The sequence below is a fragment of the Haliotis rubra genome, unplaced genomic scaffold (genome assembly GCF_003918875.1).
Source record: "Haliotis rubra isolate DU_JTF1 unplaced genomic scaffold, ASM391887v1 Scf564, whole genome shotgun sequence".
In the NCBI taxonomy this organism is placed as follows: domain Eukaryota; kingdom Metazoa; phylum Mollusca; class Gastropoda; order Lepetellida; family Haliotidae; genus Haliotis; species Haliotis rubra.
In genome coordinates this window covers 174,828-201,251 of record NW_025767262.1, presented here as the reverse complement: position 1 = coordinate 201,251, position 26,424 = coordinate 174,828, and the positions used below count along the sequence as shown (strand labels likewise).

General features: G+C 44.4%; 1 protein-coding gene across 1 annotated transcript in view; it reads right to left on the bottom strand.

The window, feature by feature from the left end:
• Nucleotides 1-1,136: 1,136 nt before the first annotated feature.
• Nucleotides 1,137-26,424, bottom strand: part of LOC124254114 (Fanconi anemia group D2 protein-like) — a 48,954-nt gene continuing 23,666 nt past the window's right edge. Inside the window, 22 exon segments of the mRNA XM_046687991.1 lie at nucleotides 1,137-1,837; nucleotides 2,858-2,956; nucleotides 3,492-3,638; nucleotides 4,421-4,570; nucleotides 5,093-5,131; nucleotides 5,675-5,746; nucleotides 6,186-6,279; nucleotides 6,977-7,096; nucleotides 7,253-7,325; nucleotides 7,328-7,351; nucleotides 7,596-7,723; nucleotides 9,249-9,362; nucleotides 9,784-9,866; nucleotides 9,868-9,903; nucleotides 10,415-10,543; nucleotides 11,062-11,178; nucleotides 13,165-13,246; nucleotides 14,773-14,867; nucleotides 15,201-15,267; nucleotides 15,781-15,904; nucleotides 16,387-16,495; nucleotides 23,984-24,200. Coding sequence (XP_046543947.1) covers nucleotides 1,751-1,837; nucleotides 2,858-2,956; nucleotides 3,492-3,638; nucleotides 4,421-4,570; nucleotides 5,093-5,131; nucleotides 5,675-5,746; nucleotides 6,186-6,279; nucleotides 6,977-7,096; nucleotides 7,253-7,325; nucleotides 7,328-7,351; nucleotides 7,596-7,723; nucleotides 9,249-9,362; nucleotides 9,784-9,866; nucleotides 9,868-9,903; nucleotides 10,415-10,543; nucleotides 11,062-11,178; nucleotides 13,165-13,246; nucleotides 14,773-14,867; nucleotides 15,201-15,267; nucleotides 15,781-15,904; nucleotides 16,387-16,495; nucleotides 23,984-24,200 — 2,206 coding nt within the window. The 3' untranslated portion in view covers nucleotides 1,137-1,750.

Sequence of the window (26,424 nt, the reverse complement as noted above, 5' to 3'; positions counted from 1 at the left end):
CTAACCCACTCGGCTACCGTTGCTTCCACAAAAAATGGAAGTCTGACAACTGGTGGTCTTGATCACGGACTTTGTGTACCCAGGGGCTGTGGGGTAGCCTAGTGGTTAAAGAGTTTGCTCGTCATGCCTGGGTTCGATTCCCACATGAGCGCAATATGTGAACCCAAATCTGCGGTAATTTTGCTAGAATATTGCTAAAAACGGCATAAAACCTGATTCACTCACTTTGTGTACCCCCCTGACAAGTGTAAATTGGCATGGTTTCCACGCAGGAAGGTTATGAATACACAATGCCATTTAGTGGTCAAATGTAACATGTCATTTGGGATTACACTTCCTCCATAAAGTACAAATTCTAGTTCTTCTTTACACTTGTCACCGTCGGTGATTAGGCTCGTGTGTTATATTATGAAACATGAATCAACCAAAGTTTTTGTTCAAAACATGATTAGCTGTGAAATCAATATGTTGCCCAACAGCAAATACTTTCGAGTTTGACAGGATTATTTTTTTGTTGATCACCATCAAACAGAAAATGTAAGGAAGGATACATGTGTTTACTTTCATACATTATGTCAATAACACCGTAACCCTATTTCCTTAGTTACATATTGTCAGTGTCAGTAGTCAGTCAGGTAATCTCACAACACAGCCACATCTCATCAAGATGGCGACTACCAGGATCGGGTGGTCAGACATCTTTCTCACCACCTCACCCAGACCTGTGAAGATCTGGGTTAGAATTGGTCTTCAGCAACCCATGCTTGTCGCGAAGGGGCGACTAACGGGATCAGGTGGTCAGGTTCGCTGACTTGGTTGACACATGTCATCATATCCCAGCTGCATAGATCAATGCTTATGCTGTTGATCACCGGATTGTCTGGTGCAGACTTGATGATTTACAGACCGCCACCATATAGCTGGAATATTGCGGAGTCCGGCATTAAACAACAAACAAACAAACCCTACAACACGATGGAGATGGAGTAAGGGTGTGACCAGGCCAAGTATTACAAGAACCTGGAAACTTTGTTTCAGGGCTTCCACTCCACGGTTTAAAGAACAAAGGGAAGTGCATAACAGAACAAAGGGAAGTGCATAACAGAACAAAGGGAAGTGCATAACAGAACAAAGGATAAACATTATAAATATACCATTTATGGCTAAATTTTCACTTTTTACCAAACAGAGAGAAATAAAGATTCCTCCAATTTTTTAACTGTTCCATAAGTTTAAGTAACTTTACAAACATTACACAGGATCACATTTTGAAGGACTTCAGTAGATGGAACAGATTCAATCAAACACATACACAGCTTTTAGCTGTGAGCCAGACCTCTGGTGTCTGTCATGACCAGAATTGCTGTACATTAATGTTTAACATTTAACTTAAATCTTAAGTCCATATTTGCCCTGGCCCATTCCCTCCTCTAGATTACATTACAATCTGACATGCTCAGAAAGGCAACTACTGAATTGTATACACAGTCTGACATGAAATATATATCGACAGCTGGTGCTTCAAGTGTCTATTACCCCTCCACAGCCCTCATGGCTATCCAGTTCTCAGTATATTCCAGGAGCAGAGTTAGGTTTGGCCTGGAATCAACCTAATGAGCTGGCTCAAGTCATCAAAAAATCACTGCTCAGTCTCTCTTGCTTCTTCTTCATCTTCCGCACCTGCCTCTGTATACAGAGCCTCTTGCCCGGCCCAGAGACTGGCCGTTTCTTGGGTCCTGCAGCAGCTGGTCTAGAAGACTTCACTGTAAGACCCCTCGCTGTCCGAGCCTTCACCGTCCTTGGCATCACCGCCAGCCTCACTTTGGTTGTCCATTTCCTGAAGGAGGAAGTAACAAAGTGGTTCATCAAGAAGAAAAGATTGCTGTCAATAAGTACTCCTCAGTTACCTCACAATAGTTTATTTGAACTGAGCAAGAACACATATGAAAAATATGGAAAAATTCAAAGATAATAGTTGGAGTAAAATTATTAACTGAATTGAAACCCTCTGAATTTTGCCTGACCACTGCTGAGATTCGTATTCGCGTATAAGGGGCAATCATTCCATGCCCATGATTTGTTCAAGTATAATTGGTAATCTGGGTGATTAAATTTGATGTTCTTTGAGGACTAACAGGCTTTCCATGTCCCCTAACAGCAGTCAACACTTTCATACATGACATACCACATACTGAATAAGAAAGGCATTGCTAACTTAAAGACTTATGACATATATATACGGGGGGAAAGGTGAAAACTCCCAGCGATCTGCGAGAGACAAATATGAGGCAAATAACTCTAAAATAGAGGAGGAAGTCCAATGAAACAGTTTTTCCCTTGCATTATAATATCAAAGAATACAGGAAACTGCTGTTGTATCAAGATTAGAAATAATTTACAAAACTGTTAACATACTTTGAAACAGTTGCAATAATTTTAACTAATCTGTGTCCAGTAACCCAGTCCAGGGTCACAATCCACAAAACGTTCGTAGAGCTACGACATTTGTAAGCCTATGATAAACTATAGACTTACGACAGGTCGTAACGTTACGAACGCTTTGTGGATCGAGACTCTGTATACTATTAAACCTTTAAGAATCTGCATAATAAAATAATATTGCAATTATGATTTTACAATAGAGACTAGCATTGAATCTTGCATATTGTTCTGTTTGAACCAGGATTTGTGTTAGTATGGCGTGAACAAAAATATTTCAAGGTTTATTTCTTTAAGGAGTTATCAGGCATTGTAAGGCTGGACTTGCAAACCTACTGTATGAAGATTGTTGAATGTACAGTGAAAACACTGTACAAGTGCTTCCATTTGTTACCCCAATGAAATGATTGTCACCTACCACGTCACTTTCCTCATCTTCATCAGCAGGGACTGCATCGCCATCTTCTTCATCACTGTCATTCGTCGCTACAGAGGCTTGGGACAGGATTTCTTGTCCCTGAGAAATAAACCATATACTATTACATGTCAAGTTCTACATCTGAACCACTTGGTTATCTCATGACCAGCTTGCACCATGTCATTGTGGGTAAAGCATATCTCCTGCAAAGATTACCTCACACATATCTTCTTCCTATACAGTTTCGATATTTGTAACCTTACCTGAATATTTCTTTGAACTTCATATTTATTACTGTTTAATAAATGGTACAGTTTCCTGTAAATTGTAGTTTGTTTGTTTGTTTATTTGTTTATCGATCTACAATGACTTGTCAACAAAGTCAGTGAGTCTGACCACCCGATCCCATTAGTTGCCTCTTACGACAAGCAAGGGTTGCTGAAGACCAATACTAACCCAAGTCTGTAAATATTGAGAGAGCGAGTAATTGTAGATGCATTTGCAGGTGGTGATATTCCTTCCATATCACTGTGGTCTGTAAATATACAGCACCAACGATAGGATGACACACAATCAGCTCAGCTACCAGATCCTAATCTGTAATATGTCACCAGTACTGGCATCAAAGTTATACCTGCAGATCCCTGTTCTTGAGGTTACCCATCCAGAATGCTTCCAGACACTTGTTGACAGTCAACATGGCCTTCACTTGGTAGACAAACGCTTCCAGTCCTCGTTTCAACATGGGCACCTGGTTCGTCAGGGAGATGTCACGAATAATCTGCAATCAATATAACAAAAAGAATGCAATTTGCATATTACAAAAATATTGCAGAATTATTTTATTACCTTTAGAACTGAAGTCTTCAGCCAATATGATGAAATACACAGTGAAAACCACCAGGAAAATGATACAAATGCCATCCATATATGTGATCAAACAAGATTGACACTTCTTGTTCTACTAAGTGTTTACTATTGAGGGTCCTTTGAGAATATAGGGGTGACTTAAGATGGAACTCAAGACCGTAACTATGACAACAGTCTTGTAAGCATTGATTCCTGTTGTCATATGGGATGTTTTTACATACCAGTTCATATGAGAAACTGAGCTAAATCTTTAATCAAAGGATACCAGTGAGTGAGTATTTCAGAGATATACATACTGTGTTTTCAGTGTGGAGCTAGGTTATATGTAGAATTATCGACAGTTTGCACCCAAGTCACAGTGACTGGATACATTAGGGAGAAGCACTTTACTAGGTACTACAGACTGCACCCTTACTGCGTATAAGAGAAGGTAGGCTGTCTCGCATACATGGTTCATCTTTGACTGTATGAGGCAGCCATTGACAGCATGTATTACTACAATAAAACAGCTAAAAGAGGCATCTTTATATGAAATTACAAAGAACAGGCTAGACTGAATTCTGCAATACACTTCACTACTATGGCATTACTATGATATCAACGACCATCAATCATGTGCCCCTGTACAATTACATGACAGTTTGTGTTTATGAACCAAACAGCCTCCTATTCATCACAAGAAGCGTCCCTGACCTTGGAGTGGCTGGACGCATGGTGGAGGGCCCGGGTGCTCATCTGGAAGCTCTTGAGGAGATTCTGGACATCCTCCCTGTTGGTCTTGAACATACAGTCCAGCAGCGGCATGCCCTGTCTGAGGAACACCTCCAGGAACATCCTCCCGTACTGCCGACAGTAGACGGTGAAAGGCAGGTAATATAACATACAGGGTAATAGTCCCGTCCTTAAATCAAAGGCAGTCTTAATAGTCACATCCGCCCGTACTGACGACAGTAGACGGTGAAAGGCAGGTAATATAACATACAGGGTAATAGTCCTTACATAAGAGAGTCTTAAGCACATTTCTTTTGCTTTTTGTAAAGTTATACCATAAATGTCCTGAAATTTAAGCCAGAATTCACAATGTGACCTCTTGTGACCATGACCTTTACTGGGAAGTTGTCCATTATGGAGCTGAGATCCCACTTTGTAAGAGCAGTAAGTTTTGTCAAATTTCAATCATAAATACTCTTTTCAAATAATACCAAGTAAAAAAGCTTATTTGATTCACACCAAAGAATCTTCACCTTAAATGTCGAGAATATTGGCATGGTCATAATTAGGAATTATGTTTAACAAATGCAATAATTATATAATGAAAATGAATAGAAATATCAGCTCAACAGAACCCTAACATCAAACTCTTACCTTCAAAGCGGTACCCATGTTGGATCTGCCATCGAATGTCTGAAAACAGGTTTACAGCTTTAGTTTGCTTGTTTAATTGTTCTTTACTAACATAATAAGCATCAGTTTACGCAGTTGGGAAACAATGCCATCAACCAAGTCAGTGAGCCTGACCAACCAATCCAGTTAGTCGCCTTTTTCCAAAAAGCATGGGTTGCTGAAGACCAGTTCTAACCCAGATCTTCACAGGTTTTTACATCTTTAGATCTTTCTTCCAATATCGAACAAACTTTATGGCTCAATATCTTTTTATTCTTATGATTGGGGTTATTAGATTCTTGTGAGTGAGTGAAGCATAATAAAGTTTGTTCTATTGTACTTTTAGCTAATATTCCAAAGAAATCTTTATTCTTTCGTCACTAAAAGGCTCGTATATCTTGCATGCTTATCATTGGGGTTATTAAGTTCACATTATTCCAAATCACTGTTTAATTAAGTCATTGGAGATATCATCTGTAACAACAACATCTTGTCATTAAGATTTTCCGGAACATGACTATTTGAAACATCATTCACTGCTTTATATGACAAGCACTGTTGTACCCGGATGAGGTTGACGAAGATGTGCAGGATCTTGACAGCCGAGTTCCACCGCAGCAACCTCTCCACTTTCAGCTGTGGAACATCAACAAAGGTGCACCATTACATGCTCTGAACATCAGGGTGTCATGTGAATAATCTAATCCTACAATGCCATTGCTTGACTATATCTAACTTGTCTCGAACAAACACATTTTACATTTAACAGTTACACAGTGCAACAACCGCACGATCCCATTAGCCAAGGTTAGTGAAAATATACTATGTAGGGTACCACACAGTCCCTATTTTAAACCAATGAATCAGGTAAAATCCTGATCCGAGCAAGAGGATCCAGTGGCACATGAAAGCTCAGATTACAATGTACATCAATATTAATGGTTCTTGCTTGACAACATCTGCCTTACATACTGCCTGTCTGGCAGTGGGAAGGGTTTGGACAATGTTCATGCATAGAGTGGTTGCTGTCTCTGAGTTATAACAACTGTGTTTAATTTTTATCTCAATAACCTACATCTCTTGACTCATTAAGCTTCCCAGCTGGGAGTCGCTTGATGACCTCAATCAGCTCACTGAACAGCACTCGGTAGTACACAGAGAAAGAGTGCCTGAAACAAGACATGATGATGTCAGCAGAACACAGAACAAGACATTGTGAATTCAGTCGTAAACAGTAGAAATCCTGCAGTTACTTGACGCCTTGTTTGAGAATGGTTGTAACGCACTTTAGCTCACCTTGTTCTGGAGGGGTTCACATATTCTGCAAGTCAGAACGTCTGAAAGTGGATCTCACATACTGTAGCTCACCTTATCTGAAAGTGGTTCTCATATACTGTAGCTCACCTTGTCTGAAAGGGGTTCTCATATATTGTAGCTGACCTTTCCTGAACGTGGTTCTCATATATTGTAGCTCACCTTACCTGAAAGTGGTTCTCATATACTCTAGCTCACCTTATCTGAAAGCGGTTGTCATATACTGTAGCTCACCTTGTCTGAAAGTGGTTCTCATATACTCTAGCTTACCTTATTTGAAAGTGGTTATGATATACTGTAGCTCACCTTGTCTGAATGTGGTTCTCATATACTGTAGCTCACCTTGTCTGAAAGTGGTTCTCATATACTATAGCTCACCTTATCTGAAAGTGGTTCTCATATACTGTGGCTCACCTTGTCTAAAAGTGGTTCTCATATAGTGTAGGTCACCTTATCCGAAACTGGTTCTCATATTCTGTGGCTCACCTTAATGTGGTCTCATATACTGTAGCTGATCTTATCGGAAAGAGGTTCGAATATACTGTAGCTCACCTTGTTAGAGAGGGGTAGGAATTGGAGCATCCATTCTTGCCTGCCTCAATCAGCTCCCGACATCCTATTGTTAGTTCCTCAATGGCCTCCACTGGATCAGCCGAGTACACCAGGAACATCCTAGAAACGCAAGATGTTGCATACTCACTGCTGATCCTTCACCACACACATCCAGGCATCAATATACAGGGACGGGAATGTTCAGGCTTGATGATAAAAGATAAGGTGACAAGGTGACATTTTACAATATATCCATGTTTTGTTTTGTCGTCTTACTTGATGACAATCTGTAGCTGTTCGTTGTGTTTGGCTCCCTTCTCTCTCTGTCCATCTGGCCCTAACCATTCCGCTTCAGAAACTCCTCAGCAAGAACAGCTGTTTTCAGGTGAAAGAGGCGAGACATTGTTAACTCTATAATGTAAAGTCATGTTTATGCATGCTGGAATAACCCTTGATGTTAAACATAACAATGACACTAGATTATCATATCCATATAAGCAATTACCATATTTTTTTCTATCTTTCTAATCGAACTGAACATTTTCATCTTTGGTTTTGTGATTTTATAAAAGAATTCTGGTCATTGTACTTTCAAGCAAATAAATCCAAGTGTTCTCACCAACTTTCCCTTTAAGCTCTGGTAAGGTTGTCTTCTCCACCAGTGTCGTCAACAGTCTCAGCAGTGTCACTGCTGTAGGGAGATTCGACACTGTAGCTGCAAAGTTCTGGCAGTAGTTGAAGGCTCCCCTGTAACAGAGGTTTTGTACAATCAAGTCTACGCTTCAAGACATAAAGGAGGCAGTGGGGTAGCTTATAGTGGTTAAAGTGTGCACTTGTCATGCCGAAGACCCAGGTTCGATTCCCCAAGTGGGTACAATGTGTGAAGCCCATTTCTGGTGTCCCTGCCATGATATTGCCGGAATATTGATAAAAAGCGGCGAACAAATTAAACTCACTCACTCATTCATGACATAAAAATAGTTACATATGTATATTATAGATGCGATGCTGTCTCTCGTGATGAAAGGAAAGGAAATCTGCCTCAGCAGACATTTCTATACAATATACTACACACAAGTGAGTTATCACATAACACTTTCCAGGGTTCCTACAGATTATCAGATATCAAATTTAAGGCCATTTTAGATCCTTTTTCAAGGGCCATTCAATAATTTTAAGTCCAAAAAGAAACATATAATTAGGGGTGACTATTGAGGGGAAACAACTATTGCGATAGCGACAGTCCATTGCAACATACTATTGCGATAGCGATAGTGTATTGCGACCCATTATTGCAATAGTTTTTCACTCCTTTAATTGTCTCATTTGAAGTGATTTCCAAAATGAATGTATAGTTTATATTAAATAAAAACAAGATGAAGTAGTATCAGTCTCTCTTAATAGCTGACAAGAAACTTGAAGCCCAGATCAAGTAAACAGTTAAAAACATAAACTCAATGAAGCTGTAGGTCTTCATTATGTATCATTACACGACATATTTACACAAACACAAACAGGTAAATGACATCCATCCATCCCTCCTTCCTTCATCCATCCATCCCTCCATCCATCCATCCTCTCCCTTCCCATCCATCAATTCCTGTCGCTCCTTCCCTATCCCTCCACCCCCTCCCTATCCATACATCCATTCCCCTCCTACCCCATCCATCCATCCCTCCACCCCACTACCTCCCCATCCATCCCCTCTCCCAATCCATCCATCCATTCCCCTCCTTTCCCATCCATCCATCCCTCCACCCCACTACCTCCCCACATCCATCCATCCCTCCATCCATTCCCTCTTCCTCCCTCCCCCATCTCTCCCTCCCATCCATCCATCCATAAATGTTCACCATTCATAACTACTCGCCTCTTTCCATGACCTACAAGAAGACTCGTACCTGTATAGTACGCCATTATTGTCAAGAATCGTGGCAAACCAATTAAATCACACATAAGGAAATGTGAAATACGGTCAAATAGTTTCCTTGCAATTATCGATTTTCATTATCATTTCCATGATTATAAAATCATCTTGTTACTGATATTTGTTAATGACATAAGAAACTTAAAGTGACTTTCGTGTTGGTGTTTTCTAGGAGTAGCCATGTTTGGAATTTCAGAGTTATCCTTCCTTAGAAACAGTCCAAGACTATTTTCATCTCTGTATTCGTTTGCGCTTACAAAAGGCCCAGTCGTGAACATGGCCAGGGGTACGAGTTGCCATCCGGCTTGCCAGAATGACACGAGTAGTTACGGATGAAATGTTCACCTGACAAGGTCATGGAAGGAGGACTGTGAGCTGCTGCTGGACTTGATGCGGGACACCAGGGCATTCAGGCCATCCTTCAACAGCTGCCGGTTCTCAGCCATCACAAAACCATTCCTGGAAGCAGAACATACCTCTCATAGCTGCATCTGTATTGGTAAATCAACATACTATTTCCAACCAACTGCCAAAACACTTCTACTGAAACAAAACCAGTTTATCAGATGATATTTGTGTCTTTTAGTTTCCATTATCGAAGACAAAAGCCCCAATTGAAATATAAACTAAACCTAGTCTTAATCATAAAAAAAATGAAAGTTACTAACAACTTATTAAACGATTGTGGATCATCTATATCGCATACTGTAGCTGGAAAAAAAAAAACAGATAAAAAAATATTCTGTAGTAAATATGTGTAAACGTTAGTTTAAAGAAAAAAGATTATACGGTACGAAGATGTATTTTTTTAACTTCATCTGGGTTGACTCCATAGGACTTTCCAACCATACATAGGAACCCAGTAGGAATGTAGGGTTACCATGAGAACAGAGACAGCAGTGACTGCAGCAGGAGCTTGAAGCAAGATCCCATCAACACGGCCTCTGGGGAGTTGCTGCCCGGGGCCGTCTAGCATGCCGTCGTTCTCGGATATCAGGGTCTGTACACATAAACATCAGGACTGGAATAAGTTACACATGCTCCACTCTGAAATCTGGACACATGGAATTCAGAATATCAAATTACATTCTACCATGACATTTAAGTATGCTCGTTTTTGATTGGCTGTTACTAAAAAATTAGAAGTGAAAAAATTTCAATAGCTACTTCTGAGAGCCAGTTCACCTAGCGTAGTGTCAAAATACTATGCAAGGGTAATGAGTGCATATTTACAACATGTTTTATTCATGGTGCATATGTCATGGTAGAATGGAGATAATCCTATTGCGTTTACATTTTGGAAGTGATTATAGTTGGTTGAACGCTGCTAAATGTCATTTAAAACCGAACGCGTTAGCGGCCCAAAACGTAATAATAGGATTATCTCCTAATTGATCATCAGTCGGGATTGGTCCAATTCCACAAAACAACTGGTAACACATTGGTGTCCCCTTCCCTAAGTTAACCAGAGCTGAAGAGTGCATTTTTGTCCCTCCCTTCAGTTGACCTACCTGGAAGAAAGCACTGGTGCCCTCCAGGTGCTCACACAGTGGCGGCAGCAGGTGGATCATGTTGGTGGTGATCTCAGTGGCTGTGTACTGGTCCAGGTGGGAGAACCCAACACTCTTGTCAGCCTTGGTCTATAACACAAGAAGTTATTCTCTTCTTCCACTACCTACAAATAATGTCAGTGAGTGAGTTGGTTTTACACTGCTTGTGGCAATATTCCAGCAATATCACGACAGGGGACACAAGAAAGGGCTTCACAAATTGTACCCATTTGGGGAATCGAACCCTGGTCTTCGGCGTGACGAGCGAACGCTTTAACCACTAGGCTACCCCACAGCCCCCCTACAAAGAATGACACCCAAGGACATTCATCATTGACTACCACATGTATCTCTATAGCACTGTGTTGTGCCCTTGGTGTCAGTGAGTAGCTGTTTGACAGTCAGCAAGAGAGTATAACAATGACCATTATTTCCCTAACTGTTATAATCTATACAGCAATACATATAAACAACTCTCATAGCATGATTATTTTGATATAGTCATATCTTTTCCAGCCATATGGCAGCATCATAAACTAGTGGCTGATACAATGAACATCATGGTCCGGTTGACACACACTCATCTGACTCAAAGCAGGGATACACACATTGAGGAAAGTCCTGCGTTTGGCAGCTGAGGCCAGTAGTGAGTGGTCCAGTTTTCTGGTCAAGTCCTTCAACAGGAACTCCAACTGTGGCGGCTGAATCTGCAGATTCTCAGTGGCCTGCAACACCATGCACAATGTCAGCTATATATGTCAATAAGGGTCATGTTTCCAATGAAGGCTTACATATGATGAAATTAACCTTTGAACAACTATTTATTGTTGATGATGACCCACACTCAACTCTGTTGAGAAAAAGTGACCACAGCCAATGTACCACTTTTATCAGCCATTGTTGCCACCAAATCCCCATTTCAGCTGCCTCTACCCACAAGGGTGAGGTGGTTTGTTTGTTTGCAATATTCCAGCTATATGGCAGTGGTCAGTAAATAACAGTCTGGACCAGACAATCCAGTGGTCAACAGCAAGAGCACTGATCTACGTAATTGGGATATGATGACGTGTCAACCAAGTCAGCAAGCCTGACCACACAATCGGGTTAGTCGCCTCTTGTGACAAGCAAGGGTTGCTGAAGATCTTCACAGGTCTGGGTGAGGTGGTAGGAATGATATATCTGCCACAGAAATCTTGAAAACAAATGCAACAGGTGTTTGCCACTGATATGGCAATGTCCCCCTGCCGCTAAAGAATGGAATATTAATAATACATTTACTCCTTTTCTTTTGGTCACATACAAGATGCTTGAAATGAATGGTGTCTGCATAATCACCCAATGTAGGCTGTCGACATACTTGAAGACATTGGGTACAACAGTTCATGAGATATTGCTTTAACAAGAAACGGGACGTATGTAGGGATGCCACTAAATACATACAGTGCACTCTGTCTAATTCGGATTGGTTTGGGACCGACTAAAAAGTCCGAATTAGACAGCAGTCCGAAGTACACAGATATTAATGGAGTTATCTCCCTTTGACGTGCATACGCTTGTGCATGAAGCACATATTACATGACTGACTGAGTTTAGGTTTACGCCGCTTTTAGCAATATTCCAGCAATATCACGGCGGGGGACACCAGAAATGGGCTTAACACACTGTGCCCATATGGGGAATCGAACCCGGGCCTTCGGCGTGACGAGCCAACGCTTTAACCACTAGGCTACCCCACCGCCCCTACATATTACATGAATGCGTATAAAGACGAAAGACTTACTGACAAAGTACATGTACATTTGTTTATTACATATGTGCATATAAAAGCTTTAGTTTGTGAAGAAATCAGTCATCAAAGACTGTGACTGACTTTTAAGTGAGTGTTTTAGGATCATAGTTTCTGTACTGGCTTCGAGTGTAGCCACAGGATTCAACAGTTCAGGTGAGTTTTGCACCATGGCAAAATGTTTTATTTCCCTCAGCATCTCTAGAACCTTTGGATATGTGAGGTTGGTAGTCAGTGAATCACTTCTGAATAGCTCAAGATTCATTGATAAGATTTATCTTGGTTACAAGTGACAATTCAGTACGCGGGCGTTTTCGTGGTCACTCAGACATTTTGACCTGATTTGATATCACACTGTGTGTGAAGGCCTCTTAAATGCATAGTGACATTGACACTGAGTTTACATGATTATAGTTTACAAATTAGTGTTAATCGCATCAAAGGTAAATACGCGTTCACTGCTAGACCAAGTGGTCTTGGCCAAGCAGACTTCCTGCTCAGTAAATAAGACAAAATACACAAACCAATCAACGGATTGTTTATTCAAGGTTTATTGGCCAGCGGACTTCCTGCTCAGTCCGGATTATAAAGCAATGTTTTTACGTGTAACTACCTTTTTGGGCCGACACTTTGGTCCGAAATCCGAAATAATGAGAGTCCGAGATACAGAACTTTTTGATTATGACAACAAAGAAGGATTACTTCAGGGCCCCGTTCCTCACAACGATCGTAGCACTAAGGTGATCGTAACTCCCATACCTTAACATAGACTTACGACTGTCGTAGCGCTAAGATCGCTTTGAGGAACGGGGCCCAGGACCGTAAGTTCAGTCCGGTTTATACAGCAATCCGAGAAAGACAGAGTCCGAGTTTGACAGAGTGCACTGTAGTCCCCCCAATAAATGTAAAACTGATCAACCTGTACCTTTGTGTTCATCTCGGAGTCAAGAGCAGCCTTGGTGATGAGGCCAGCGTTCAGGATGGTGAACACGCTCACATCTAACTCCCTACAAGGAAAACAAGACAAGTGGTGATTGTGAGTTTTCAGGAGCAGACATGATTCACATTACATCAAAGCTGGCCAATTGAAGAAGACTTAACTCAATCAGGCATATTGTAAAACCCCACCAAAACACTGCATGCAGAAAGCTAGACTGACCTAAAGTACTGAATGAATACTGAACTGCAAAACAAACACTCGGATGCCAATTTCAGAGTGTTTAATTTCGAAATATGATGACCACAAACTGAGAAATAAGAAACAGTTATGACCAGTACATGTCAAAGAATGTTGTGAAATATTCTCAGTAACAAAATCACCACAACAGATAAGAACATGCAAACTCAAAAGAGTCTTGTGTAACTATGGACAACGATTACAGACATTCTTCTCCTCTACATGGAGTATAGGGCTCACACACTGAGAAACACCTGAGCAGCTGTGAACCCATTGCCTGTTCTCCGACCTTAGTTCCTGGAACACTAATGGATCAACTTTCTGACTGAGATCAACTGCACCCAACACCATGATCCTTGAAAGAGCCCAAGAATCTCTTTTCATCACACAGACATCTGAATATAGTTCCCCATGTCTATATTACTCTCTGCCATCTGCCCTCAAAACATAGTACAGTGGAAGCCCTCTAAACCGGCATTTGGTTTGTCCAGCAAAAAATGCTGGTATAGAGGGCATGCTGGTTTAGAGAACGTTTCCCTTTTCGACCTGAGAATGATCTTCCGTGTACTGCTTTGAACTGCTTGATGTCGTATCGTGTCTTCCATCGTGCCACCCAACCATCTGATGCCTTAAACTCATTGATATTTAATTCTGAAGCAAACTGAATAGCATTCTCTTTCAAAATTGGGCCAGAAATGGGCATATTTTTACTGCGGGCAGTCAAAAACCTATCATGCGTCAGTGTGTTAATTTTGTCAAATTTATTGTTTTCATTCACACAATTAATTTATAATCTACAATCAGCCAATCAACAGGAGAGCAGAGATATCGGATGCCGGTTTGGAGAGCATTAATTACTGTACAAACAGTCAATTGGGAGGTCCTTTGTTGTGCCGAAATACGGAATATAGACTAACGCCGGATTAGAGGGAGTGTAATGATCATAAATTAACTAACTTCTGCCTGAACCAAATTCAAGTGCCGATATTGACAGCATGCCGGATTGGAGGGCTGCCGGTTTAGAGGGCTTCCACTGTATAGGCTTTCAATCATGAAAAGGTGATTTTCTACAAACGGAAGCTCCAATATGATCATGTTTCATGGTCCACTGTAGTCGGTCAAGTCTGACAAGGTGTTAGAATTTGCCCTGATAGAGTCTCATCATGCAGATTGGCCAGCTTCCTAAAGTCTAGTTTTTCTAATTCCATGCAAGTCTTGGCACTGAGCTAGTATCGATTCAAGCTGGATCTGCGTATTATGGTGCCTTAAAAATGTATTGATAGATTCATGGAAACTTTCTTGAACTACAATTTAGAGGCTATTTGCAGTTCAGTCCCTATTGGCGGACAGACTGACCTGAAGTACTGCATGTAGGTGGACAGACTAACCATCTTCTCCTCCTTGTCCCCCTCCTTCAGCTGGGTCCCTGACTGGCTCGGCTTCTGGGACTCCTGGGGATAAACTCTCAGCTTCAGCAGAACATTGCAACACTATGTCACTATACAACAGCATAAAGTACTCTGTGCAGAATGGAAACTCCTGTTTCTACAAGCAAGGACATTGTGACTATGACTAAAGACATACAAAAATGTCTAAGTAAATCATACAATCAAGAAATCAGGCAAATATATAGTGATGCGGAGAGGTCAGCATCCAGTTAAGTGTCGGATGTCTCCAAGCAGTGTCAGATAATCTGAACCATGTTATATTGTTTGTAAACCACCATCGCTGAATACCACAACATGCCACACAATTGCGATGATGTACCATCACAATATACTCACAGACTGTGTGGAATCTCGGCTGTTCTCGTCCATGTCTGCAGAAATATTCTCCTTCTCGGACTGTTTCCTGTTACACATCAATGGGTGTCACTCATTTCAAACAACACAGAGTACAAGAGATGGAGACAACTGGACTGTCATGTACAAAATCAAAAACCCAGGTATTCGAGATGAGTGATCCATGACCAAATCCATAACTATCTGTCCGCAGTCATCATCATTACCAATACATGCAAACAACGATTCAACTATACTTAAGCAGAAGAAATCAAATGTTTCCTTCACTTCACAATATGACTACCTACAGGTCACCAGTCTACAAACTTGGTGATGGCCTGCAGTCTGTTTGCTGTTATTAAAACACCAAGAATTACATGATCGCTTGAAAAACAACTCTTTCCCTTTAAGTTATGATGACGAGTATACATAGGAAAATAAACAATTTCCATGCAATTTAAGACAAGCTGCTGCTTTCAGATGGATATTTCATTGGCACAATTTTGCAGCAAATGGACTGAATATCAGACTGTTTTGTTTAATCCTTACTGAGCTGTTTCAATCACATAAAATCAAGTCTTACTTCTTTCCTGGTTTTCTCCCCTTCTTCTTGCCCTCTGCTCCACGAGAACCACCACTAGAGGGCTCCACCTGCTGGGTCTCTTCAAGGTCAAAGTTTGCAACTGGAGGTCGGAACCCTGGAGTAACTGTCAATCACAAGTTAGAGACAATTACAGATGTTTTTCCAGCACAGAAAAATTAAATGTCAGTCAAGTGACAGGGAAAAAATATATCATTTGACATCGTTCATTAAGACCTTCTTTTCTGAAAGTTTTATGTATTTAGCCTTGTACATTAAACAATATTGTAAAACAAGATATTAAATTCATTTCCTTGACAAGAGTGAGTGAGTTAATATTTAACGTCACATCGGCAATATTTCAGCCATATTGTGACCCTTGACAAGATCCTGATAACGCGTGACATACAAGTCCCATTTGTGAAGCTAAAACAATTATGTATTGGCATAAACTATTGAATTGTGAATATTAGTTTCAATCGCAGAATTACAAAAAAACATTTGCTGTGGATCCAATGCTGAACATCATCCTAGAAGAAACCTTGATTACCACACAATGTCATTATGGACTATATACAATCTGTATGACACCCACAGAACTGTACGTACCTGCCAGCAGTCTCTCCAGGGTGTTCTGCACTTCCGTGATGTTCTGCAGCCTTACGATGACCTTGCCCTTCATCTCCGGCATAGTCTGCTTGGCGAAGCAGTTGGCCAGCTGACCAGGGAAACAAAAGTTTAGGGTGGACACAGGTATATCTACATACATATTCTTTTTCAGAGAGATCGTCCTTGGGGTACATATTATGCATTTTCCGGCTGAAAAATGTCCTGTGACAGTTGTATCAATGTTTTTTGAATAAAAAGATTGTACAATAAATAAACTCTTTTATTTATTATACGGACCCTACCTCACGGAGTTACCTCCCTTAGCGCATGCGCACCAACTGGGTAGGCTCCTAGACCCGTATCATCATTCCTTCTGCTGTCACGGCCGTGAACAGACGTGTTTTGATAACCCATTCATGAGCCGTACGGCGCTGTTAAAAGAGACTATGTCTGAGACACCACCTGTATGTATGGTCTTTATTTGTCTAAAACAAGAACAGTAAAGCTTTACAGTTGGTTGTTTCATAATTGTGACTTTGTATTAATACAAAATCTGTGAACTTTCCGTGGTTACATGCGTGTTGCTCTGCCATGGCGGGAAGTTTAGCGTGCCATGTGGTCGTAATATTGGTATTAAAACCAACTATTACTTTCCGTGGTAACCTTCACGTAGTTTTTCAATGTTTTCTACGTGTTTATATGCTGCTGGCCGCCGTTAACTAACATGTTTGGCGTGTTTGTTTCAGGCCTTTTCATGCTGTTCGGTCTGTGAGGGTATCCCCGGGCCGACAGTCATACCTGTTCTGCGTGGCCTGTCTGGAGAAGACAGGCCATGAGGCTGACTCCTGCCCTATTTGTCTGGCCTTTTCCCCCAGGCCCAGAAGAGGCGGCTGCCGACACCTTGTTCTATCGCTGAAATCGTGGCGTGGCGGGAGGGACCTGGCGCAGGTTCCCCGTCTAAGTCCAAGCGTGTGTCAAAAAGGGAAAAAATCCCGTGGCCCTTCCCCTCTCCTGCCACTTCGGTGGTTTTGACATGTCACTGATGGAGTCTATGTTTCAGCAGCAGATGGACTCGATGAAGTCCTTCGTTCGGTGAGTCGGTTGGAGGTCTCCGGCAGGAGTTCCTCACCCACTCCGGACGGGGCGGAGAGTCGGGGGTGGGATCGCCGGCTCGGCTCGATCCCTCAGCCTTGAGGCGTCTGTAGATCCGTTGCCTCTGGCTTCGATCCGGACGCCTCGGCTGCTGCTCGGAGAGGAGGTGCTCCCAGTCCCCTCTCGGAGCTCTCGCTGCGAGGGCCGTTGAGTATTCCTGGTATTCCGGTCCTTGCGCACACCGCCGCCCCATGAGGCCCGGAGGCACCAGTTCTGCCTGGCCTGCCTCCAGCGTCTGGGACCGGGTCCACGCGCGCCGGCTGGCGCTGGCGACGGAGCAGTCTGTCTGTTCTTCCTTCCTGTGGTTCCTAGCGTTAGGCAGTCCACCGGGTCGGGGTTAGGGTCCTCTTACGCAGGAGACCCAGCCTCTGACTCGGGCTCGGGACGCCGAGCAATGGAGCTTGGGGAGGTCGAGGAGCATGACGGCTGCTTCCGTTTTGCTTCGGCCTTGCGGGAGTCCGGCAGAAATTGCCGAGGGCCTACCCCAGGCAGCGGTGCCTGCTGGTTGCGTGGACTCGACTGAGTTCCGCTTGCCTGGCGAGGCGTTTGCCCTAGGCAACCCTCACAGACGCAGCTCCGCATTCTGCCATCGTTGGTCTCGGACGTGGTCGATCCCTCTTGTCTGGTGCCCGAGTAAGGTTTGACTTACCTGAACTCGTCGGCGGCGCTACCAGCTTGGGGAGGATTCCTGTTCGTTGTACCGATTGTTGACGAATGTGTTTTCACTTCCGTCGCCCTGGGGGCTCGGCTTCCTCGGAGCAGCTCGGCTGCTCGGCAAGGGCGCCCCCTAACTCCACCTTTTGCCCTTTCGCTGGAGCCTTCTGCAGCACGCGCGTGCCCGGACCTCTGAGGAGGTCTACCGAACGCCGATGCAGCAGGTGCGGGTGGTGGTCCATGAGAGCCTACCTCTCCTCGGTTCAGAGGTCGGCCCTGGAGGCGGGGCATGCTGGCGGCGCGTGTCGCCGCGCATGTCGTGCTGCTCCGTCAGCTTTCGAAGTGCAGGCTCACCTCGCCGACTCTTTGCGGTCTGCTGCGTCGACGGTGATGTGCGCAGTCATGGGGATGCGCCGGCTGTGGCTGTCGGCGTCTAGGTACTTCGGCAGCAACACAGCAGACCTTGCTGGCCCTCCTTTCCGTCTGGGAGCGACCCTCTTTCCAGGGGCCCAGCAGGTCATACGGGAGGCTGCCGCTGCAGCTACCTCCTTCAAGGACTCTAAGGCCTTGTTGGAGCACCCGCTGGTGTCTCGCCCCCCGGCTCCGTGCCACCTTCCTCCGCCGGGTGCAGCCTACACCGAAGTCTGCCGGGCTGGCCCGGCCGCTTGGTAGGGGTAGGCGGAGGAACAGGTCCGCCAAGGGTAGGGGCAAGGAGCAGTCCTCGACTAGCTCCCAGCCTTTCGCTGGCTGGAGGTCTGCCCGACCTCCCGTTAACCCATCAGGCTGCCGCTCAAGCCGTGTGTCACGCCCAGTCAGCTCCGCTACCGGTACTACACGTGTGCTCCTACCCATATCCCAGTGGGAGGCGCTTCTCTCTATTCCTGCCGGAATGGGAGAAGGCTACCAACAACGGCTGGGAGCTGGCCACGGTCAGCATAGGCCATCTCCCACTGTGGAAGCGAGGTCCGCCCGTTTCACCGGCATACGCCGCACTCGGTGCCGTCATGTCAAGCCAGGGCGGACATATTGCCGCGACGTTCAGGCTCTGCTGGACAAGTCCGCAATCGAGCGCGCATTCCACCGGAGAGGAACAGGCGGGATTTTATTCCACGCATTTCTTCCTCGTCGAAGAAAGACGGCGGGTTCCGTCCGATTCTCAACCTCAAGGGGTTGAATCGCATGCTCGAAGTACCATCCTTCAAGATGGAGACACTGCGCCGGTGATCTCATCTGTTCAGCCCGGCGATTGGCTCCGTCAATCGACCTAAAGGATGCGTGATCTGCATGTACCCATACATCCATCGTTCAAGCAGTACCTTCGGTTCTCTTACGACGGGATGTATTACCAATTCAGGGTGCTCCCCTTCGGCATATCGACTGCCCCAAGGGTGTTCACCAAGCTCATGTTAGTCCCAGCTACCCTAGCTCGCCGCTAAGGAAGGCGTTGTTACCCTTACCTAGACGACTGGTTGCTCGAGCACTAACACAGCCAGCGAAGTCAAGATGCTACTCACACAGTGATAGACATTCTAACTTCGACTGGGGTGGATCATCAACCTCAAGAAATCCGACCTGGTACCCACCCAGGACTTGGTTTTCTTGGAGCGGCGATTCAAGCGAACAAGGATCTCGTTTCCTTGTCGCCCCGACCGGGTCACCAGAGTTCGGAGATGGTCTCTTCATTCCTCTCCCAGCCCCAGGCACCAGCACGGACTTGGCTCCGTCTACTGGGCCATATGGCGGCGACGATCTCTGTAGTGTGGCGGCGCGGTTGAGGATGCGTCCCATACAGCAAGCTTTGGCTGGGCTGTGGACTCACACGGAGGATCTGGAACGCAGTCTCACAGTCCCCAGTGGTTGACACCTCACCTTCAGTGGTGGACAAATGTCGGGAATCTCACCAGGGGTTCCCTTGGAAATCCCGGCGCCAGCTCTCACAGTTCAGACAGATGCGTCCCTCACGGGCTGGGGGCGTTCTGGGCAGTCTGTCGGCTTCGGACTCTGGTCCGGCCGAAGCTCACCTTCACATCAACGTGTTGGAACTGAGAGCTGTGCGGTTGGTATTCGAAATGCTTCAGAGAGCATGTCCGTGGCCAGGTAGTCCGTCTTCAGTTAGACAACCAGGCGGCCATGTCGTACATCCTGAAGCAGGGAGGCACGGTGTCCCCAGCTCCTCGGGGAAGCGTGGGACTTTCTCCTCTGGAGCGACCAGTACGATTGTCAGGTACTCCCTGTTTATCTCCGGGCTGGAGAGCGTCGCGAGCAGATGCGCTCTCGCGGATCCTGGCCCCGCACGAAAGTGGATGCTCGACAGGCAGATATTCACAGTAATCTCCCAGTTGTATGCGGTCGTTCGAGGTGGATCTGTTTGCGCCCCGGGCGGACGCATCAGACACCCGCGTGTTCTGCTCTCGATACCGGACCCAGGGCGTTGGCTGCGCCTTCCTGCTGGATTGGGCGGGCAAAGTGCTCTGGGCGTTCCGCCGTTACCACTCATTCCCCGTGTCCTTTCACAGCTGTCCACCCAGCCAGCTCGGCTACTTGTGCTACTGGCACCGCTTTGGCCGTCACAGAGCTGGTTTCGGTAATTCTCAGGTTTCTGGCTCAGCCTCCTGTTCTATTACCTTTGGCGACCGGACATTCTCACTCAGAGCGGGCGCCCCACCCAAATCCACGGATTCAGTGGGTGGCTTGGCCTCTGTCAGGTCTAACCTCGAGGCACGCGGAATTCCTGCAGCAGTTGCAGACACAATTCTGGCTTCGAGGGGATTCGACAAACGCTCAGTACGAGGATAGGTGGTCCCGCTATGCGCCGCTGGTGTTCAGATAAGGGGATTGCAGATCCCTTTTCTGCGGATTTAGTCCGGTATTGGAGTTTTTAAAGCTCGTTTGGAAGAAGGCCTGGCGGCCCGACCATTGGCGGCTACTCCACGCTATTTCCACTTTTCACACCCCTGTCGATGGTGCTCTTCTGGGGCAGCACCCTCTCGTGCAAGCGCTTTCTGGCTGGCGGAACGGATTCGACCTGCTCTCAGGCGAACCAGTCCACCTTTGGGATTTGTCGATCGTGCTTTCGATTGGCTGTCCGGTCCCACTTTCTCACACCTATCGGCTATTTCCATTCAGTTGTTGACCTGGAAAGCTGTTTTTCTGGTGGCGGTAACATCTGGTCGAAGGGTCGGCGATTTACATGCTATGTCGTCCGACCGGCGCTGACTGTGTTTCACACGGATCGTGTCAGTATTAAGCCTCCCAGATACTTTACCGACCGAAGGTCGATCACGCTTTCCATGTGACAGCTCCTATCGAACTTCCTACTCTTACCCAGCCTTCCACATCGGGGACCACTCCTCGAGCACTCACCCGTTGGATGTCCGTAAAGGCGCTCAAAGTCTATCTCAAACGAACGCAGGGGATCCGTCACGGGTACCCAGCTGTTCTGTTGTTACGGTGGCGGGAAGGCTGGTCTGCCAGCGAGCAAGCAGACTTTGTCTCGCTGGCTAGTATCGTGTATTTGTGCCGCTTATCAGGCTAAGGGCAAGCCTCCCCTGAGGGTTGAAGGCTCACTTTCGGTCAGGGCAGTAGCAGCATCAAAAGCTTTTGCATCGGCACTCCCATTGAAGAGATCTGCTCACCGCTATTTGGAGCCGACCAAAGCACGTTATATCGCCATTATCAGCTCGTCGCATTCCGTAATCGTGCAAACTTTGGCGTTACTGTTCTCTCCAGTGGACAGTGTCCTGCCACCCTGACCGAGTGAGTCTTGGTTTATTGGTTTGTTTTGACGCTACTGTACAATAAGATTCCATTATTGACATGTCTGCTAATGTGAGCTCACTCAGAGAACCTGTACCCCTTCGATTCTCTCACGGAGTTACTGTATCGTTAGTGAGTGGTATTTTGTTTTCCCCTCACGGTGCTCTCATGAAAGAAGCCACTTAGTGGGTCGGATTTAGTTGATATTAGCACTACGTGCAATGTCTCATTATGCTAGAGGTCGTCTTTGAGCACAAATCCTCCCTGTCAGTTCCCCTCCCATAATGCCTCTCGCGGAAGCGCAACTGGGTCAAGTGACAGGTGAGTGTTATGGCGTCTGTTCAATTTTTTCCCTGATACGATCACTATATTTGAGTGTGTGCTTGGACAGAATTCCCTCCTCCCTGGCCTCCGGTCTTTGGGAGTCTGTGTTTATGCATAATATGTACCCCAAGGACGATCTCTCTGAAAAAGAATTAACCAAACCTGCAGAGGTTTTCAATTCTTTGAAGAGAGTAGTCCTTGGGGTAGGGCCTCCCACCTCCCCGCAATTCTGTTCACTGATAAGAATTCAGCAGAAGGAATGATGATACGGGTCTAGGAGCCTACCCAGTTGGTGCGCATGCGCTAAGGGAGGTAACTCCGTGAGGTAGGGTCCGTATAATAAATAAAAGAGTTTATTTATTGTACAATCTTTTTATTCAAAAAACATTGATACAACTGTCACAGGACATTTTTCAGCCGGAAAATGCATAATATGTACCCCAAGGACGACTCTCTTCAAAGAATTGAAAACCTCTGCAGGTTTGGTTAAGTTTCACACTGTCTTAAAACATTCCAAGCATAATACTTGTTAATACTGGGCCACCTAAGAGGTACAGCAATAATTAAGTAAAAAATTAAGGTACAAAAAGATTAATAGAGATACATGATAAATCTACAAAGAGAAATCTTAGTGATTCAGTCTTCTGTCAAAGTTGAAGAGACACAATGCTGTTTGGTGTTAACATATCCTGTTTATAGCATATGGTTTCAGATACTCTGTCTAAGAATCATCCTCCCTATCTATATTTATAATATGCAAATACCAGGCAGGGGCAGAAGTTGGAAGAACTTATCCCACAATTCTATTCACGTCTTGTGAATAAAAATGTATGTATCAACATTTAAACTGACTAGGGTGAAACAAAAACAACAATTAACTTGCACAGCTAAACACAATTTCTACTTTGGTTGGTATAATGTTGTTTGCATTGTTCATGTGAGAAACTGAAAACACATTTAAATCACACAAAAAAAATTCTAATGCCCCAAAAGTCCATACAAAACTTACATCAGAACATGTATCAGGAACCATTCTGATGTCACCAAAACAGTGACAGCTGATGTCACACATGCCAAATACATTAGAACTGTGAAAAAGTGTTTGCCACTGATATGTTAATCTCCCAATGTAGTCTGTCATTAAATGTGAAGACATTGGGTACAACAGTGCATGAGATATCACATTAACAACAGTTTGAAAAGTGGTCACGGTTTCGTGGTGACCTTGAAAAAAGGTCAAGGTCACACAAAGGAAACAGTGTCTGCGTAATCTCCTAATATAGGCTGTCACCAAATTTGAAGACATTGAGTACAACAGTTCATGAGATATTGCGTTTACAAGAGTTTCAAAAGTGGTCCAATTGTCGTGGTGACCTTGAAAATAAGGTCAAGGTCACCCAAATCGACTGGTGTCTGGGTAATCCCCTATGTAGGCTGTCACCAAATTTGAAGACATTGGGTACAACAGATGTACGTACGTACGGGCGCCGCTGAATACATAGTCCCCTGTTCCGCGTTGCGGCGGGGGACAAAAAGCATGTGCCTATGGCTGAAATACTAATCTGGAATATTTTGTGTTCGTATCTGTATGTGTACAATAAGCATGTATCTGAATTAATAAGATAATTAGATTTCATGGTAATACACATACAACAAAGCACTGTTCTGGTCACTGATCCTTCAACGTTTTGAGACACTGTTCTTGACTCACCTCACGGAACCAGTTCAGGCTGTGGAAGAGAGTGGTGCAGATCACATCTTTCTCCTTGTGAGACAGGGACTCGTACTTCTCGTACACCTCCTCCTTGACTGTATACAGGGGGCAGCCTAACACAAACACATGGTTGTCAGTACAGACTACAGTGAGACTCGTGACACCTCCCTCCTTGACTGTACACACCTTCCAGACTACAGTTCGTACACCTCTCCTTGACTGTATACAGGGGGCAGCCTACCAAACACATGGGTTGTCGACCAGACTACACCTCCATTACACCTCCTCCTTGACTGTATACAGGGGCAGCCTACCACAAACACATGGTTGTCAATTACTACAGGTCTTGGAGACCACATTCTGTTGACTTACAATGCCTTGGCACCTCTTTTGTCCAAAATTCCTAGTTACTCATGCACCAGATCTCGCTCTGTTTTCTTTTCACACAGTTACTCATACATCACACAAGGTTGTTATGACCACTCATCCTAGTTACTCATGCACCACTTCCTAGTTACTCATGCACCACTTCCTATTACTCGCATGCACCACTTCCTAAGTTACTCATTCCTAGTTACTCATGCACCACTTCCTAGTTACTCACTACACCACTTCCAAGTTACTCATGCACCACTTCCTAGTTACTCATGCACCACTTCCTAGTTACTCATGCACCACTTCCTAGTTACTCATACCACTTCCTAGTTACTCATACACCACTTCCTAGTTACTCATGCACCACACCACTTCCTAGTTACTCATAGTTACTCATGCACCACTTCCTAGTTACTCATGCACCACTTCCTAGTTACACCACTTCATACACCACTTCCTAGTTACTCATACACCACTAGTTACTCACACACCACTTCCTAGTTACTTCCTAGTTATGCACCACACACCACTTCCCTAGTTACTCATTTCCTTACTCATGCACCACTCATGCACCGCACCACTTCCTAGTTACTCATACACCACTTCCTAGTTACTCATACACCACTTCTAGTTACTCACACACACCCTAGTTACTCATGCTGCCACTTCCTAGTTACTACGCTCTCCTAGCTCATGCACCACTTCCTAGTTACTCATGCACCACTTCCTAGTTACTCATACACCACTTCCTAGTTACTCATACACCACTTCCTAGTTACTCATACACCACTTCCTAGTTACTCATGCACCACTTCCTAGTTACTCATGCACCACTTCCTAGTTACTCATACACCACTTCCTAGTTACTCATACACCACTTCCTAGTTACTCATGCACCACTTCCTAGTTACTCATACACCACTTCCTAGTTACTCATGCACCACTTCCTAGTTACTCATGCACCACTTCCTAGTTACTCATACACCACTTCCTAGTTACTCATACACCACTTCCTAGTTACTCATACACCACTTCCTAGTTACTCATGCACCACTTCCTAGTTACTCATACACCACTTCCTAGTTACTCATGCACCACTTCCTAGTTACTCATACACCACTTCCTAGTTACTCATACACCACTTCCTAGTTACTCATACACCACTTCCTAGTTACTCATCCACTTCCTAGTTACTAGTTACTCATGCACCACTTCCTAGTTACTCATACACCACTTCCCTAGTTACTCATACACCACTTCCTAGTTACTCATACCTAGTTACCACACCACTTCCTAGTTACTCATGCACCACTTCCTAGTTACTCATACACCACTTCCTAGTTACTCATAAAGCTACCCTAGGGTACTTCCTAGTACCACTTCCTAGTTACTCATGCACCACTTCCTAGTTACTCATACACCACTTCCTAGTTACTCATACACCACTTCCTAGTTACTCATGCACCACTTCCTAGTTACTCATGCACCACTTCCTAGTTACTCATAGTGGACTCATATACTTCCTAGTTACTCATAGTTGTAATACACTTCCTAGTTACTCATGCACCACTTCCTAGTTCTTATTGGATACCCATGTTTTGGCACAAACTGTTCATGTTCCTAGTTACTCATACACCACTTCTAAAGCACCACTTCCTAGTTACTCATGCACCACTTCCTAGTTACTCATACACCACTTCCTAGTTACTCATACACCACTGTCCTAGTTACACACACCACTTCCTAGTTACTCATAACTAATCACTTCCTAGTTACTCATGCACCACTTCCTAGGTAACTCTATCTTGTCTCATACACGAGAGTGCTCCCCCTTTGTTTAGTTGTCATAGCCACTCCATATTTTAAATCTTACATTGACAATAACAGTTTTGTGAAAATTTTGCCGATTTTCATTAAATTTAAACAGCTTTAGCATCGAAATACACACAAATATTCAGTCATATGGCATGAACATACCACACATCGTATCCAGACAGGTCACACTACAGTTATTATTCACATCTTGACCTTCACCTTCACGTATCATCATTGTTACACTGACA